The sequence below is a fragment of the Gobio gobio genome (genome assembly GCF_949357685.1).
Source record: "Gobio gobio genome assembly, chromosome: 9".
NCBI lineage: Eukaryota > Metazoa > Chordata > Actinopteri > Cypriniformes > Gobionidae > Gobio > Gobio gobio.
Window position 1 is genome coordinate 49,082,122 of NC_137115.1, and position 17,482 is coordinate 49,099,603.

Below are 17,482 nucleotides of genomic sequence, written 5' to 3' on the forward strand. Positions count from 1 at the left end.
TTTTGTAAAGTTTATCGTCATCAGTGTTATCGTGTAGATTGCATGTAAAGGACCTGTCAGCCTGCGCCCTCTAGAGTTTCATGACTGGACTAGATATTTATTGAATAGTTGAATGTCCTTCGAATCTCAATTATACACCTAACATCCATGTGACCATAACACTTTAGTCTTTGTATTGTGATTGATTGCTCGCCATTTAGGATGAAAATAAATGTTTGGGCTATAGGTGGAACTGCGGTCCTACCTGAGTGAACCAGAGCTTCCTGGAAGTGGACAAGGAACAGACCAGGTGGACCCAGGCTACCTGACTCTCCAAAGAAGAGGTAAAATATTATTATAGCTTTAGATCATACAGGTTATCTTACATTGTGTTTATAGGGATAAAACGCCATTTAAGCAATTGTAATGCCAGTGTACTCACTTAGGTCTGTCAGGCTCCTCGTCCAGAATAAACCAGTATGGTGTGGCCTTCTGCTCACAGAGGAGAGGAGATTCAGTGATATCCACTATGGTGAGCAACAGATTTCTGTAAAACCTATATATATATAATCGAGTTCTCTTTCGCGGTTGAACAAACAATAACACACAGAATTATGCCAAATGCCCAGGTTAGACAGGAAGGCCACAGATAAATATGACATTTATTATAATGGGTTTATGTGAAGATTGTTTTAGGTTCACTTAAATTAAAAGTTGTTTTTTAAAGCCTAATAAATGTTGAAATTGATATAGCTTTCAATTATACTGTAATGTTGAATGTCTATCATTAATGTGCAAAAGTCAGTACCATCAATACCAGTATTAGTATCTGTGATACTGGCCTTGATTCATAAAAATATGCAATTACAACAAATATTTAAAATATACTGTCTTCAATTGTTTCTACATGAATTTGGAGAGTGACTGAGAAATTATTACAATATAAAAATATTATAAAAACAATGTTTTTATTAAACATATGTTTTGCCGTCAAATTGATTAATCGCAATTAATCGCTTTCAAAATAAAAGTTTGTGTTTACATAATATATGTGTGTACTTGGTATAATGATTATGTATATATAAATACACACATGCATATATGTTACTTAATTTTTAAAAAAATATTTATATACAAGTTGTATAAATATATATACAATATATACATGCTAATCGCGATTAATCGATTTGACAGTACTTATATATATATATAATACATTATGTAAGTGTATAAAATATTATTTAATGTTAATATTAATTTATATATTAAATAAATCAATTAATATATTCATTTATATATATATAATTTTATATATAAATTATGTAATTTTTATTTTATCTTTACTTAAAACATATTACAAATCTCAAAGTATATAGATCCTATTTGCTGTTTCTATGCTATATGTGCACTGTGGAACTTTTTAAAAAATATTTGAAAAGGCCAGAGCTAGAATTCTTCAGGCATCAGAATACGTTCACTCTTTTTTTCCCCTGTCTTATGTAGGAGAGACCAAAGAGTGCCTTGGAGCGGCTGTGCTCTGGAGAGTCTCAGCCGGATCACCTGCCGCAGAGAGGGAGGATGAGTGTGGAGGAGCAGCTGGAGAGAATGAAAAGGCACCAGAGAGCTTTAGTGCGTGAGCGCAAACGTAACTTGAGCCAGGGTGAGCGACAGCCCGTCGGCTCCCGCGCCTCCACTCGACCTGTCAACTCCGACCCAGGATCCGTACGTTACTCCCTACCCAATAAACACAGGGACCCTCGCTATGGCCCTCCCCCATAAGGCCACAAAACACGAAGCTAACATGCTAACACACGTTGTTTTACCCCATGAACAAAGCACAGCTTTACATTAACAGGCCGTGGGTGGGACGGGGCCGTGCTGTGGGTGTGTTTAGGGATGTGGACAGACACATGGAGTGATTACAGTCCTGCAATGGACTCCTGGCTTCTCCTGCACAGACTTGTGAATATTCGAACGTGAAGAGAAAAGGATAAAACTTTCCCTGACTGCCTTTCTGATCTCTCACAATGGATTTTAGAACATTTTTATGCCTGTTTTCTCATATGTTAATTCACTAAATTATTTATTAAATAATCGAAATATATTTTCTGAAATAATTTGTAAAGCTATATTTTGTATTGACATAATAACGGTGGGAATTACTGACCCGGCTGCCTCATATTAACAACAAATTAATTATTGTTGGTAATTACCTGGGTATGAAGGTATTTCTGTGTGCAATGATCTCCTATAGAAGAATAAATCAGTGAAGTGCCTCTTCGTTCTAACCTGAACATCAGTGTCAGAAGATCCAGCTTCAGCTGAAACACTCTGAGAAGGATTTCAAATTTAACTAGAGTGCAAACAGTGCCTGCCCACTTTTTATGTGGCATTGGTTCCGGAAGTATTTTTCCCATTCATTTTTTGCCGTAGGGATTTTTAAAACATCAGCATATAAAGAGTTCTAAGCCATGGACCAAACCAAGCAGTTACGAAGTGAATAGACAAAAAGACAAAGATACTTTAATAAGGCTTTAATAAGGGAAAGAACTACAATCCCATGAAGCATTGTGAATTAAAAGTTATGGATATATATAAAACTATTGATTTAAAGATGCTGATTGCATATATAGAAACAACATATTTTACATTTCGTGCAATATATGAATTCCGCTGTTAAACACAATTCATTAAAAAATACAGTGAAATAACCTGGGCTGATGGCTTCAACAAAAGCATATCCAATCGATTAACAACCTTGTAGATCACAGTAGTTCTGTCTTCAATGTTTTATTAGTTATTGTTAAAAATCAATTCCCCTATGGAGAAAATGGGATTTTTACTTCTGGAATCGACTGTTGAACTCTATTGCCCATATAGTGTGGTAAAACATTTCTGATTGGCCATGAGAGCTTGCACTCATTTAGTCAACTGCTTTGTTTGCTAATTGCTAATGGTAGGAAATAGCAACCATTTGAGTAGGACTATTGTGTCTTGATTAGCAAGCATAAGTGGGTCAAAAATGTGTTTGGCACTTAAAGGGATAGTTCACCCAATAATGAAAATTCTGTAATTTACTCGCCCTCATGTTGTTGAAAACCTGTATGAGTTTCTTTCTTCTGTTGAACACAAAAGAAGATATTTTGAAGAATGTTGGAAACCAGGCGGTTGACGGATGCTAGCCATTGACTTCCATAGTATTTTTTTCCTACTATGGAAGTCAATTGCTAACTGTTTGATTACCAATAGTCTAATATCTTTGTGTTCAACAGAAGAAAGAAACTCAACTGGTTTGGAACAACTCGAGGGTGAGTAAATGATGACAGAATTTAAATTTTGGGGGGAACTTCCCCTTTAACCACCTTTCAATTGACTGGAATCAGAGTAATCAGCTCCTGGTGACTGATATTTGGGTTTTCTTTGCTCAAAATCACCTTCGTCTTTTTAAAATCATGCTGCATTCAAAGGTATTTGTGTTGCTCTCTTGCTTTAAACTATGTCTGATTACTTCAATTGCATTTTTGCATTTAATCGCATTTGGGAAATACATTTCCAATCAAGCACTTAATTCAATTGAAAAGAAAACCAATGCAATATTTGGCTCACATATTTTCGTGAGTCGTGCCACCCACTGCCCTTTTGTTTCATGGGACAATTGACACCATTCAGACGTTATTTAGTCACATTTTTATCAGTTATAACTGATATCAGCCACATGTCGTTCCTGAACAGCAGGCGTCTGCCTCTGAGCGCAAGATAACACATTTATACGAAAAATTATTATATACAATGACTTCTACTTTTCTTAGAGATTATTAACGGCAGTTTATCAGGAAGTGACGATTTTGTTCTCTTCGACTCATTGGATGGAAACACTGCTTTATTCGCAAATTTTTAATGCAATATTTCCATTTTGCGCACAAGTTAAATTCCCTACTTTGGATGAAAACATAGCTATAAATGGCCAATGGTTTTCATACTACAGCACTTATACATACATTAAATTACTCACAGTTTAGTTTGAGTTAACTTCAGGAAAATATAATTTCAATCTACAGTACTAACACCAATTTCAGTTTGGCTCACTCAATGAAAATTGACAAAGTTCACTCATTTCTCTATAAATCATAATGTTTGATGTTGTTTCACTAACAGCTGTTTAAGGGATAGTTCACCCAAAAATGAAAGTTCAGTCATCCTTTACTCAGCCTCGAGTTGTTCCAAACCTGTATGAATCTCTTTCTTCTGCTGAACACAAAAGATGATATTTTGAAGAATGTTTGTAACCAAACAGTTGATGGACCCCACTGACTTCCATAGTATTCTTCCCCATACTATGGAAGTCAATGGGGCCCATCAACTGTTTGGTTACCCATATTGTTCACAATATCATCTTTTGTGTTCAGCAGAAGAAAGAAATTCATACAGGTTTGGAACAACTTGAGGCTGAGTAAGGGATGACTGAATTTTCATTTTTGGTTGAACTATCCCTTTAATGAGAGACGTACTAACCCTAACCTTTAAGTTACTAACCCTAGATTCCCATTAAAATCCCCTATATGCCTCTGTATCTCTAGATATTTGGCAGAATTTTCTTCTTTGAAGACTCCATGAAATCAAAATCGCAGTTTGTCTGTTAGCTTTAAGCCCATCTATATATGTTCTCTTAAATGTGACTTTCAGCCCAAATGTACAATCTACAGGACAGAAAACTGCACTCATCTTGGCATTTCATGGGGACTTTAGCACCTTCATCACTGTTAACCTGTTTGTCAGAAAGCAAAAGGAACCATTATGAATACAAAAAAACTGTGATAGAATATATAATGTACATCAATCCACCAACATCTGAATTTTTGAGGTTTGCACTAAAGGCACAAATAAAATGAGAAGTTGTCTAAATACCTTGTTTTTCATTGCAGTTAACTGACAGCTGAGTTGTAGATGTAGATGTTAACAAAGTAAGAATGAATGGATGTGTTTTGCATGATTGTTTAATTGTTCATGTTGATTGTAAGCCATTATGCATGGCTAGATGTGTTCAACTACAAACGTCTACCGCATGTTGTAATTTGGTGATGGGTTTGATTTGTAACAGTGACACAATTGTCTAATGCCTGTAATAACTGTTTTTCCCCTCTTATTTTCCTGTCTCTTCAGGCTTATATTTAAGTGCAGGAGAAACTACAAAATCAAAAAAATGGCTGCCAGACAGACTTTTAGTTACTCTCATTTGAACTAAAGACATGGCAGACAGCTTGTTTGGACCATCTGCCAGCCATTTAACATTTCACAATTGAGGTCTCCCTTGTGATATGGCAAAGATATTGTGTGTCTGACCCGTTAGGCTTTAAATCCAGGATCAAGGCTCATTTCCAGAAGAATTGTGTAGTGTGTGTTGCCTAAATATTGTATATTGTTGTCTTCGCCCTAGTAGGGATGGGAAAAAGTCATTGATTTGCAGCGACCAAAACAGACTTCACTCGCCAAATCACAGCGGCCGGCATCAGATGAATGGCTGACGGTTGAGGCCCGGCCAATGAGCGAAGAGGAGCTGGAGTCTGTGGACTTTGAGTACGATCTTACCCGAGAGGTACAGTCAAATTTTGTTGACGCATTTTTAAAACCAAAATCTGAGTAAATGATAGAATTTTCATTTTTGGGTGAACTATCCCTTTAAGGTGCAGATTTCTAGTGGCTCGTTTACACTCGTTACGCTCGTTTTTTCAGCCAAAAAAGCATGCGCAATGACCATTCTCTGTCAACCAATCAACGTTCTGAGTCTAGCTCCACCCTTTATTACTGTGCTAGGTACCCCAACGAAAAGGTGCCAAAAAAGTGGTACGGTGCGGCTCGGGATTAGGGTACCATTCATTACTTCTGACAATGGAAACGGAAACAATTGTGTACCGTACTGTACTCTACTGAACTGTACCGCTGAGTGGAAACGAGCAATAGTTGAGATCTTGATTTGAGATGAACTTGATTCCTCTTGTTACAGCCAGTGTTGGGGAAAGTTACTTTTAAAAGGAATGCAATATTGCGTTACACCCTAAAAAAAGTCACTAATTGCCTTACTTAGCAGGGCTGAGTCAGGGAAACCTTCTGGGATAACTAGGTAGCTGTTGGAAGAGGTGTTAGTGAGGCCAGCAGGGGGCGCTCACCCTGTGGTCAGTGTGGGTCCTAACGCCCCAGTATAGCGATGGGGACACTATACTGTAACAAGCACCATCCTTCAAATGTTAAACTGCGGTCCTGACTCTCTGTGGTCATTAAAAATCCCAGGATGTCCTTCGGAAAAAGAGTAGGGGTGTAACCCCGGCATCCTGGCCAAATTTGTCCATTGGCCCCTGTCCATCATGGCCTCCTAATAATCCCCTTATACAGATTGGCTTCAACGCTCTGTCTCCTCTCCACCAATCAGCTGGTGTGTGGTGGGCGTTTTGGCGCAATATGGCTGCCGTCACATCATCCAGGTAGATGCTGCACATTGGTGGTGGTTGAGGAGATTCCCCCTTCTATATGTAAAGCGCTTTGAGTACCCAGAAAAGCGCTATATAAATTGAACAAATTATTACTTAGTTACTTTTTATGGAAAGTAATACGTTACATTACTTTTGCTTTACTTTTTCTAACCTGGGCTGGGTTTGCATAATGTGTCTTTTAATAACAAAAAAAAGTTCAATTTTGGCAAATATAAAGGCACTTTCACCAAATTATGTTTTATTAACAAAGTTCGGGAGGAACACTTTCAAATGATCTACGCAATCAGTAATCAACATGTCTACCCAATCAGCACGAGGGGAGGCTTATATAAATATATACACGCAGTCAACTCACCAATGTTCCTCGACAGTTTTCAGCCCCCCTCCACCACCCCGTCTCCTCACACTCACCTGGTTACTTTCCTAACCAGAGATAAGTGGCGAGTACTCTGGGTTCGGACCAAAACACCGAGCTCGGAGCTCTCTCCTCGGACAGCACGCCAAATACGCATACAACTTTACTCTATCTGACTTATTAGTAAGTGTGAACTGATTATTTGTAAGTGTGAACTCGTGAAAAGTGAAAAGAATAAGCTTCAGGCTGAAAGAAATGCAAATTCACACCTGTCCAATAGGGGGCGCAGCTCAAACAAACCTTTCAGCTGTGCTGCCATTCTGGATTGAAGAAGAAAAAAGTCACCACTTTTACTTCAGCAATTAAAGAAACTGAAAAACAAAGTCATTATTGCTTATTAGTATGATTAAATCGGATCATCGAAGGTCAGCAGCAAAGACAGCGGTTAATAAAGTGAGATTAAATACATTAAGTATACTTGTGTTTAACATGTTTCATTATTGCATAAGAGTTTGCATTTCACGGTTTTTATTCATTTTGAGCTATACTGAATCTGTTTTTGTGCAAATGAGGTGAGTAAATGCATGCTCACATTTAGTCTAGATCTACAATAACCATCATGTTCACACACAACGCATCTGCACTCCTGATTTCTCTCAACATGGGGACAGGAGAGCTGTCAGGCAATAAATGGGAAAAAAACTTGCATCACTAATTTGAAAAAGTAACTTACTGTTGTAAATTGAAAAGTAATGTGTTACTTCACTAGTTACTTGGAAAAAAGTAATCTGATTACGTTACTTGCGGTGTTGGGAGTACGCGTTACAAAAGAAATGCATTACAGTACCATATTAAGTTTAGCTGTAGTGTAAGGCATTACTAATCAATTTTCAGTAATATTTTACTCTGTACATGTTCAGAAACGCTTGCGTTACAACACAATTTTAGCCCAAAATGTATAGGGCTTGGGCGTCGTGACGTCATTACTTGGCGTGGCGGCCATGTTGATGGCCTCCTTTACTGCTACTCGGACTACTGCGCATTGTTTACAGACGTACTCCCTCTCAGTCGCATGTCTTAATTTGATTAATTTGGCATCGAAAATGGATTAACTTTCCACTGCTTTCCTGCTTGGAGGCGCAACCACGCAGACCAAGTATCCGAGGTAACAAAGAGTCGTCGGCTTTCACAAAAGGACGCTGTCAGCTGGATGCAAGAGATGTGGAGAGCACAAGAAAAAGTGCCCACCTCCCAACTCTGCTTCTCCTCGTTCGATTTGCTGTATGTTTACATTCACGAGGCCATCAACATGGCCGCCACGTCCTAGAATGCAATGCAACGCGACGCCCAAGCCCTATTTGTGATTTTAAAAAAATCCTGGAAAAAACAAACAAAAAACAGCAAGACCGCGAGACATTAAAGGGTTAGTTCACCCAAAAATGAAAATTCTGTCATTAATTACTCACCCTCATGTCGTTCGACACCCGTAAGACCTCCGTTCATATTCGGAACACAAATGAATATATTTTAGTTGAAAGCTGATGGCTGAGAAAGGCTTCAGACAGGCCTCCATTGGCATTCAGTACATTTACACTCCCAAGACCCATAAAAGGCACTTAAAACATCGTTACAAAGTCCATCTCACCACAGTGGCTCTACAATAATTTTACGATGCGACGACAATAGTTTTTGTGCGCAAAAAAAAATCAAAATAACACCTTTATCCAACTTGTTCTTGTCTTCCGTGTGTGCCTCCACGACGCATGCGCGAGAATATGACGTAGCGCCAGCGTTCGGGAATCCATGAAATGCACACTTTAGCCCCATTTTGAGAACTACGCCGAGACCTAAAGCATGATCAATGTAGAATCCAACAGCTTAGACACGCGCGTCTTCCTCTGCTTGTAAACAAATCGCTTCCGGGTCATGTGTCCGAACGCCGGATCTGCGTCATATTCTCGCGCATGCGTCGTGGAGGCATTTTTTTTTTGCGCACAAAAACTTTTGTTGTCGCATCATAAAATTATTGTAGAGCCACTGTGGTGAGATGTAGACTTTGTAACGACGTTTTAAGTGCCTTTTATGGGTCTTGGGAGTGTAAATGTACTGAATGCCAATGGAGGCCTATCTGAAGCCTTTCTCAGCCATCAGCTTTCAACAAAAATATCTTCATTTGTGTTCCGAATATGAACGGAGGTCTTACGGGTGTCGAACGACATGAGGGTGAGTAATTAATGACAGAATTTTCATTTTTGGGCGAACTAACCCTTTAACGAATGAAAAATGCAAGTAAGTTATTACCTGTTCGTGGTCAGTCAATAGCCGCGTGTGGTGTACAAGTTTGTAAATAAAAAGGCTTACAGGCTCTGTCGTTTCAAAGAATAGCACAACGCTGGCAAGCGCGTCGAGTAAACACCTCAAACGACCGAGGTGCGCGGGCACCGGGCAGTCAGCGGAGGCTCGTGCCGCAGAGCCAAACGAAAGTATAAACGAGGCTTAAAAGGATAGTTCACCCAAAAATTAAAATTAGCTCATGATTTCCTCACCCAAGTCATCCTAAGTGTATATGACATTCTTCTTTCAGACGGATAAAATGGGAGTTATACTAAAAAAAGGCCTGGCTAATCCATGCTTTAACAGATTTGGTTCGTTTGTGATCCTTTCTTGCATTGTCTTGAGCCATCACTTTGCCAATGATATGCTATATTGTTAGTAGCCTGGATAGCCCACAGTCATTATGCTACATCATATCGCCTTCTACTGGATGTAAAATGCTCTGTAGTAACCTTCATTTTAGAATGTTAAGTTCTACTTCTGTAGTTATTCTGGTGAAAGTAACTCAAAAGTGATACAGGAGTAATGTAACGCATTACAATTCTGAGACAGTAATATTGTAAGGAAAATAATTACTTTTAAATAACAGTAAAAAGTAATCTATAATGTATTACAGTTTGGAAGTAACTTGCACAACACTGGTTACTTGTAATGTGTTACCCCAACACTGGTTGCGGCTAAACTTGCCCCCCTGTCCCACCTCAGCTGTCTAGGCCACAGAAGGTGCCCATCCCAAAGCGCCTCATGGACGTGGAGTCAGATGAAGACCTGACTCCAGAAGAGATGGAGGTTCGTTCTCGCACCGTAGCAAAGATAAAAAGCCTACTGTCTAAGTCAAGGTACGGAGGGAAAATAAGACGCAAACATGTAAATGGACTGTGCTTGGATGTTGAGTCTTCTGTTGTGACATTTCAGTGTGAAGTCTAGGCCACAGTCGGTGGATGCGGAGCAGGTAGATTTCACTGAGCTGGAACATGCGCTGCAGCAGCAGGACAGGATCATGAGCGTTCCTCGCGCTCTCGCCACAGAGGCCTCCATCAAGAGGAAGCAGGTCACAGGTGAGACATCTGGCATCACTGGGAATATTGAACATTTTATCGTGCAGTGTCATCCTGACATTTTAATGTTTTGTTTTGCAGCCAAAGCCATGTCTGAGTGCTAAATTGTGTTGAGAAGCTTTCTTGGGAATCCAAAGAACAATTTTTTTGTACCAAATATTTATAATTCACATTCAATCATTCAGGTTCTCAGATGTTCAGAACGATTTATATGTTTTTATACATTTTACTGGTGAGTGCTTTGCCAGCTTCACTTTGTTTTACTGTTCTAACATCAAAGTGGTCCATTTTGCGTGCTGTTATTTTTTGTTAAAAAATTATGTAATTGTGACTTAAGGTACTTAATCGTTTGCAGTGTTATGTATTTTAAAAAATACTGTTAAAATTGTGAGATACATTGTTTTCATTCTGCAAAACTCAACTGTTATTTGATTCATTAAAAATCATAATTTTCATACTCTGACAGACAATAGAGCTCATGCTCTAAATAAAGATTTTTTTTAAGTCGCAAGCTTATTAGTTTTCATGTCCCAAACAGTGGTTCCAGATACACCATTATTCAACTTCTAAATGATCTCTAATTTCATAATTGTTTGCAGACATGAGGTGTTATATTTCCTTTATATATATATTCAGGTGTTCCCATCACTTCCATGGCACAGGTGTATAAAATCAAGCACCTAGGCATGCAGACGCTTGTGAAAGAATGGTTCGCTCTCAGGAACTCGGTGAATTCAAGCGTGGTACCGTGATAGGTTGCCACCTGTGCAAGCAATTGGGAACAACAGCAACTCGGCCACAAAGTGGTAGGCCACGTAAAATCACAGAGCAGGGTCGAAGTGCTGAGGCGCACATTTCAATAGCTACAGACCTCTAAACTTTGTGTGGCCTTCAGATTAGCTCAAGAACATTGCGTAGTGAGCTTCATGGAATGGGTTTCCATGGCCGATCAGCTCATCCAAGCCTTACATCACCAAGAGCAATGCAAACCGTAAAATGCAGTGGGGTAAAGCACACCGTCACTGGACTCTAGAGCAGTGGAGACGTGTTCTCTGGAGACCAATCACGCTTCTCTGCCAATCCAATAGATGAGTCTGGGTTTGCCGGTTGCCAGGAAAATGGTACTTGCCTGACTGCATTGTGCCAAGTGTAAAGTTTGGTGTAGGGGGGATTATGGTTTGGAGTTGTTCTTCAGGGGTGAGGCTTGGCCCCTTAGTTTCAGTGAAAGGAACTCTTAATGCATCAGCATACCAAGACATTTTGGACAATTTCATGCTCCCAACTTTGTGGGAACAGTTTGGGGACGGCCCCTTCCTGTTCCAACATGACTGCTCACCAGTGCACAAAGCAAGGTCCATAAAGACATGGATGAGTGAGTTTGGCGTGGAGGAACTTGACTGGCCTGCACAGAGTCCTGACTTCAACCTGATGGGATGAATTCGACCGGAGACTGCGAGCCAGGCCTTCTCGTCCAACATCAGTGCCTGACCTCACAAATGCGCTTCTAGAAGAATGGTCAGAAATACCCATAAACACACTCCTAAACCTTGTGGAAAGCTTTCCCAGAAGAGTTGAAGTTGTTATAGCTGCAAAGGGTGGGCCAACTCCATATTAAACCCTACGGATTAAGAATGGGATGTCATTAAAGTTCATGTGCATGTAAAGGCAGGTGTCCCAAAACATTTGGCAATATAGTGTGTGTGTGTGTGTGTGTGTATGTATATATATATATATATATATAATTACAGCATAAGTGTAAAAATTGGAAGTTTTACGTTTATAATCACAATCACAGAACAACTTTTACTATTTATTGATATTCACAGACTTAATACACACAATTTACATTTTGTCTGCAAATGAATGTATCTCAGGTTCTTGATAACCTCAGTTTCTGCTCATCCTCGTGTTTATGTGAAATCTTAAGAGCCGAGGAGATTGAGACAGGATTTCATTTCTTGCAGGAACCATTTCTTTAATTTGTATAGAAGAAACCGTTCAAGCAAGTCCAAATATCATGGCACAAACGTAATTACATTTTAAAATTGAAAACCACCATTTTTTTTCTTCCAATTTTAAAGGAAATAAAAATGTGCTCTCACTCTCAATGAATTACGTCGACATTTAAGGAGATGAAGAAATTGCAAAAAACAAACAAACAAACAAAAACAAATGAAACCAACAAAAAGCCATTTATTTGGCTTTTACAAATGACATCTTAAAAGTTTTTTTCTTGTCGTCTGAGTCCGTTTCCTCTTCCTGTGGCTTGAGCTCTGTGTTAGATGAAGGCGTTTTCTCTTCCTCGTGTGGTTCTGATGGTTGTTCACTGGCCTTTTCTGAACTGTCCGGCTTCTCGGGCACAGCAGCGCTCGGACTCTCAGCGGGTGGATCGGGCTGTGAAGAGGACGCACGGTAGTTCACAACAAAACAAAACATTAGGTGTTCATCACTTATACTGTACATCCCTCAAAGTCATAGGCAATATGAATAGAATTTCAATATGAAAATCTCAATTTATCAACATTATTTCACACCACAGCTTATAAGAGAGAGTTCAGACCTCACTAAAGCCCAGGCCGCAGTGTCTTCGGTTCCTCCCGGATATCTTCCCATCCAGACCCTGCTGGTACTGGTGTTCAAGCTCTGCGTTAATCTTCTGATCCTCGGACCCTACAGACACACAATCAAATACAACATCACATTACAAACAATAAAAGGTCAATATTTTCAAATATCAGTATAAGAGCAAGTTTGGAAACATTAAGGTTATTTGATGTTTTTGAAAGCAAGTCTCTTAATCTCAGGGGTTCATTTATTTGATTAAAAAAATACAGTAATTCTGTGAAATATTATTACAATTTAAATTAACTGTTTTTGTAAATTAAAATGTAATTTATTCCTGTGGTGGCAAAGCTGAATTTTCAGCATCATTACTCCAGTCTTCAGTGTCACATATACATTGCTCAAAACACACCCCTTGCAGAAACTGAATATGTAAATACTTTTAACTAAATAAGAGGAATCATACATAATGCTAGGGCTGGGTAAAAAAAAAATATTGATTTCTCGATTTTAATCTATTCTCATTTTTACGAACCAATATCAATTCTTAAATCCCAAGAATTGATTAGTCATCCTGTTTTCAGTTGATGAATGAATTGTATCGCAATAATCTTTGTGCTTTGTTACTATTGATATGAAACAGTCTCAGATTTTAAATTACGTCCATTTTATTATGGAATTCAAAAACCTAAATACCGTTTTGGTGCGAGATGCTCTGGCACAGCTCAGCTCAAGAGAAAATGAATGGATGTTCTCTTTAATACCACTTACAGCGCAAAATAAACATGAATGAGCATCTGAAAGTGTGTTAAAAGAGAGAGTACAACTTACAAAAATCCGTGTCATGTCTCATGAAATCAGTGTTTCAACCGCGGAAAGATATCAGTAAAACGGCTTGTAAACAATGTCACGTAACGTCACATTTACCTCAGAAAACCCATATCCAGTGTCCATAAATGCGTTAGTCAGCAAGAAAAATGAACTCTAAAGAGAAGCATTTTGCTGAATATATGCACCATATTACATATTCATGATTTTTTTTTATTTTCTTCAATATTTATTGCAAGTTTGAATAAATCTGGAAAGTTATGACAGCCACCAGTTAAATGTTTATATTTCATATAACTATTATTATTTATTTATTTAAATGTTTGTATAGAAATCAATTTTAACCTTCAATATTATAGAAGGCTAATGTAGCCTAGTATCTGACTCCCATAGTTTACACCATTATTTTAGAGATTTGTTTTCCTTGAAAAAATGTGCCATGTACTGTACCTGATATATATATCCAAAATAATCAATATTGAATCGAAATCTAATCGAATTGTGAAATTTGTGTCAATACCAAGCCTTACAAAATGCATGTTATTTTTATTTAGTGTTATCCTGAATACGATAATTTACATAAATTATGTTTGCATATAATCCACTAGACAAAAAAATTTTTTTACATATTGATTCTTAATAAAGTGTGTCATTCCCTGGATGATCCACGGCTGTGTGTGTGTTTTGTGATGGTTGTTCTTGACTCTCTTGTTTGTCCTGAGCAGTTAAACTGCCCAACGTTCTTCAGAAAACTCCTCCAGGTCCTGCACATTCTTCAGTTTTCCAGCATCTTTTGAACCCTCTCCAGCAGTGACTGTATGATTTTGAGATCCATCTTTTCACACAATTGAGGGACTACTATTAAAAAAAGGTTCAAACATTCACTGATGCTCCAGAAGGAAACATGTTGCATTGAGCCAGGGGGTGAAAACTTTGAAGATCACAGTAAATTATATTAGTCTTCCGGAACACATGTAAGCATCATATGTAGCTTCTGAAGGGCAGTACTAAATGACTAAAAATATTATCTTTAAACAAAATAAATATTCATCCTGTTCAAACGTTTTCACCCCTAGGCTCTTAATGCAACAAGTTTTCTTCTGGAGCATCAGTGAATTCCAGCAAAAGATGCAAAAAAACTGAAGAATTTGCAGGAACTGGAGGATTTTTCTGAAGAACGTTAGGCAGTTTAACTCAAGAACAACACAAAACAGCCGTGGATCATCCAGGGAATGACACACAGTATTAAGAATCAAGGATACGTAAACCTTTGAACGGGGTAATTTTGATAAATTCAGCTATTTTTTTATCTTATGGACTATATGTAAACACCTTTTAATGTAAAATATCTCATTCAGGACAGTATTAAACTAAATAAAAAAACTTGTTTTGTATGATCCCTCTTTTTGTTAAAAAATATTCACAGATTCTGCAAGGGGTGCGTTTACTTTTGAGCAAGAACACCACATATGCGTGTGTGTGTGTGTGTATTTTTTTGCTTTAATGCTGATGATATAGCATCAAATAGAAACGAATACAAAGCACTAATAGAAATTCAAAAACAAAATGTCTCCCTCGTGGTTTGTCTCACACAGCTTATATCATTAAACTTGATAAGGTAGTTTTAAGGTAGTAATATTTTACAAGTGTACGCTGCATTGTATCATAGTCCTATGAGCACGGTAAATGACAGAACATTACCGGTGGTTTGTTTAAAGGTCAGAGCATGTTCTCTAAAGCTGCACAGTAGGGAAAAGGATATGCGGCGTACAGGATGTCATCTGATGCGGTCCCCATGCAACCGGGGATTTTGAAGGGTCTCATCCAACACAATAGATCACTTTCCAGCAACCCTTCACTTCCACCCTAGAGACTCACCACTGCGGAAATGGGACGTTGACTTGTGATCCCCAATTACAAGACGTCCAGTGTGCTCTTTCTGTCAATGCACGAAAACATTTGTAGCAGGTATGTGTGGTGTTCATGTTATGATTTCATAAATGCCTGAAACAGTTGAGACGATTTAATAACGGAAAGAAATATACCTTTCCTGCTCCCATCAGCCTCAAAAACTTCTGCTTCCTTTCGTCTGTCCCTAAATCTGCCGTTGTCCACTGTGTGGATCCTGTCTGCATTAACAGGTCAAAACAGATTCAGTTGAATTAGTGTTTTAGAAAAGCACATATACTTAATTATTTCTAATAATATAATATGAAGTATGTATGTATGTATATATATGTGTATACATATACATATATATATAAAAATAAATAAAAGATATGCATATATACATGTAATTTATGTATATACATACATACACACACACACACACACACACAGACATACAATTAACGTGTATCTATGAATGCAGAAAACGCTTAACAGATATCACCTGGAACTGAATTATCTGGTACAGTAGTTATGCTAAATTATTTATAGCCAAAGCGGAATAAAGTACCAAAAAGGCAGATAATACACAAGTAAGATGCATTTGTAACTCCTTTGGCACACGACTAACATTTAAAAATAGTTGCAACAGACTGCTAACAATCTGCTAACATTGCTGGTTCACCAAAATGTCAGATCAGCTGCAGTTAATTCAAACATTCATGAAGATGGAAACCACATACTTCATCTGGAGATGCGGGTCGTTTTGTGCCTTTACATTTTTCGTCTGAAGAACTCATTTTCAAAGGTTTTGAACAACAGTGGTCAGATCAGCATTGCTTGCGCCTGCCTGCTTCACCGTTTAACTAGCACAGCAGCTAGCAGCTATCGTGACCTGCGCGCAGTGCATCTTGGGTGTTGTAGTTTCCACGACGCAAACTCGAGTCTCTAATTTTTAACCTAATGTTTTGTTTGTTTGTTTTCAACCAACCGATATACCATATGCATTATAGAAAGCATAGTTGAAACCAAATTGTTGGTCTTCGAAATATGAGATGAAGTAGCCAATGTGTTGTTTACGATCATAGGACTTGTACTGTATTATTTTAATGGTCTTTTAATGTGATTCGTATGTTTATGTCTTTCCACCTTTGTCTTTGTTTTTACGTGTTTGTGTTCACTGTGTTCTGTATAGAAGTGTGTTTCCGCCACAAAAAATAAAAATTAAAAAGGTAATTGCGACGTACTTTTTATCTCAAAATTCGGACTATTTTTCTCATAATTTCGTGATATAAACTCGCTATTGTGAGTTATAAAGTCAGAATTGCGTAATATCAAGTCACAATTGCGTGTTATAAAGTCAGAATTGCAAGATAAAAAGTCAGAATTAAAATTAATTCTGTGGCAAAAACAAGCATCCATAGTTCTTATAGCTATGCTACTTAAAGTCACAATATGTAATTTTTCGCCACTAGAGATCGCTTATTCAAAACAAAGGCTTAGCTTGATGACGCCTGGATTTCGCAGAGCTTTTATTATGCCGCAGACTAGCACTTCCACCTTTTCCTATCATGTGTATGTGGGGTAACGCAGCGCTGTTTTATCATATTGCATGTGTTGAAAGTTATGTTATAATGCTACTCTGTGCGGTCACGTCTACTATGAGACACTACCAATATTAGGCATGGTAAATCATGGTACTCGCGGTAAATCAAGAAAACGGTGTTTAGCTATATAACAATTATTAGTTTTCTGTCGATGAAAGTATCCTGTCTAATAAAACATAATATATTAAAGCGTCTTTGGTGTTTCCATGGTTTCTACAAAATAAAACAAAACCGGAAATCGAAGGTAACGCGGACATGATGTCATTGATAGTCGACGCACAGACACGTTCCATGTCCTGGTTAAAATTACTTATTTCTCTGGATTTAAACATTCTTAGGAACATTTGAGATAATATATGTACAAAAGTCAACAAAATATAGTATAAC

General features: G+C 38.0%; 2 protein-coding genes across 15 annotated transcripts in view; one reads left to right on the plus strand and one right to left on the minus strand.

The window, feature by feature from the left end:
- Positions 1–10,722, plus strand: part of plekha7a (pleckstrin homology domain containing, family A member 7a) — a 159,947-nt gene extending 149,225 nt beyond the window's left edge. For 13 of the 14 annotated variants that reach the window (XM_079825010.1, XM_079825015.1, XM_079825014.1 and 10 more), the window contains 7 exons: positions 227–323; positions 426–511; positions 1,483–1,701; positions 5,417–5,572; positions 9,859–9,992; positions 10,069–10,211; positions 10,293–10,722. In XM_079825010.1, the coding sequence (XP_079681136.1) occupies positions 227–323; positions 426–511; positions 1,483–1,701; positions 5,417–5,572; positions 9,859–9,992; positions 10,069–10,211; positions 10,293–10,315 (858 nt within the window). In that variant the 3' untranslated portion in view covers positions 10,316–10,722. The remainder of the gene's footprint in view (positions 1–226; positions 324–425; positions 512–1,482; positions 1,702–5,416; positions 5,573–9,858; positions 9,993–10,068; positions 10,212–10,292) is intronic. The other variant, XM_079825007.1, reaches the window with a different exon arrangement.
- Positions 10,723–11,969: 1,247 nt separating this feature from the next.
- cUnh11orf58 (chromosome Un C11orf58 homolog) lies at positions 11,970–16,394 on the minus strand. Its single transcript, XM_079825032.1, has 5 exons — positions 16,232–16,394; positions 15,647–15,730; positions 15,480–15,540; positions 12,772–12,881; positions 11,970–12,605 (listed from the first exon to the last, which is right to left on the minus strand). Exons 1-5 carry the CDS (start codon positions 16,286–16,288, stop codon positions 12,405–12,407), a joined length of 513 nt encoding a protein of 170 aa, XP_079681158.1. The 5' UTR covers positions 16,289–16,394; the 3' UTR covers positions 11,970–12,404.
- Positions 16,395–17,482: the final 1,088 nt, after the last annotated feature.

Coding starts and splice junctions, on each gene's coding strand:
- cUnh11orf58 (XM_079825032.1), bottom strand. CDS start 16,288: ATGAGTTCTTCAGACGAAAAATGTAAAGGCACAAAACGACCCGCATCT. Junction 12,882..15,479: donor AACGTCCCATTTCCGCAGTG/GTGAGTCTCTAG, acceptor GTGTGTCTGTAG/GGTCCGAGGATCAGAAGATT. Junction 12,606..12,771: donor GCGGCCTGGGCTTTAGTGAG/GTCTGAACTCTC, acceptor TCCTCTTCACAG/CCCGATCCACCCGCTGAGAG.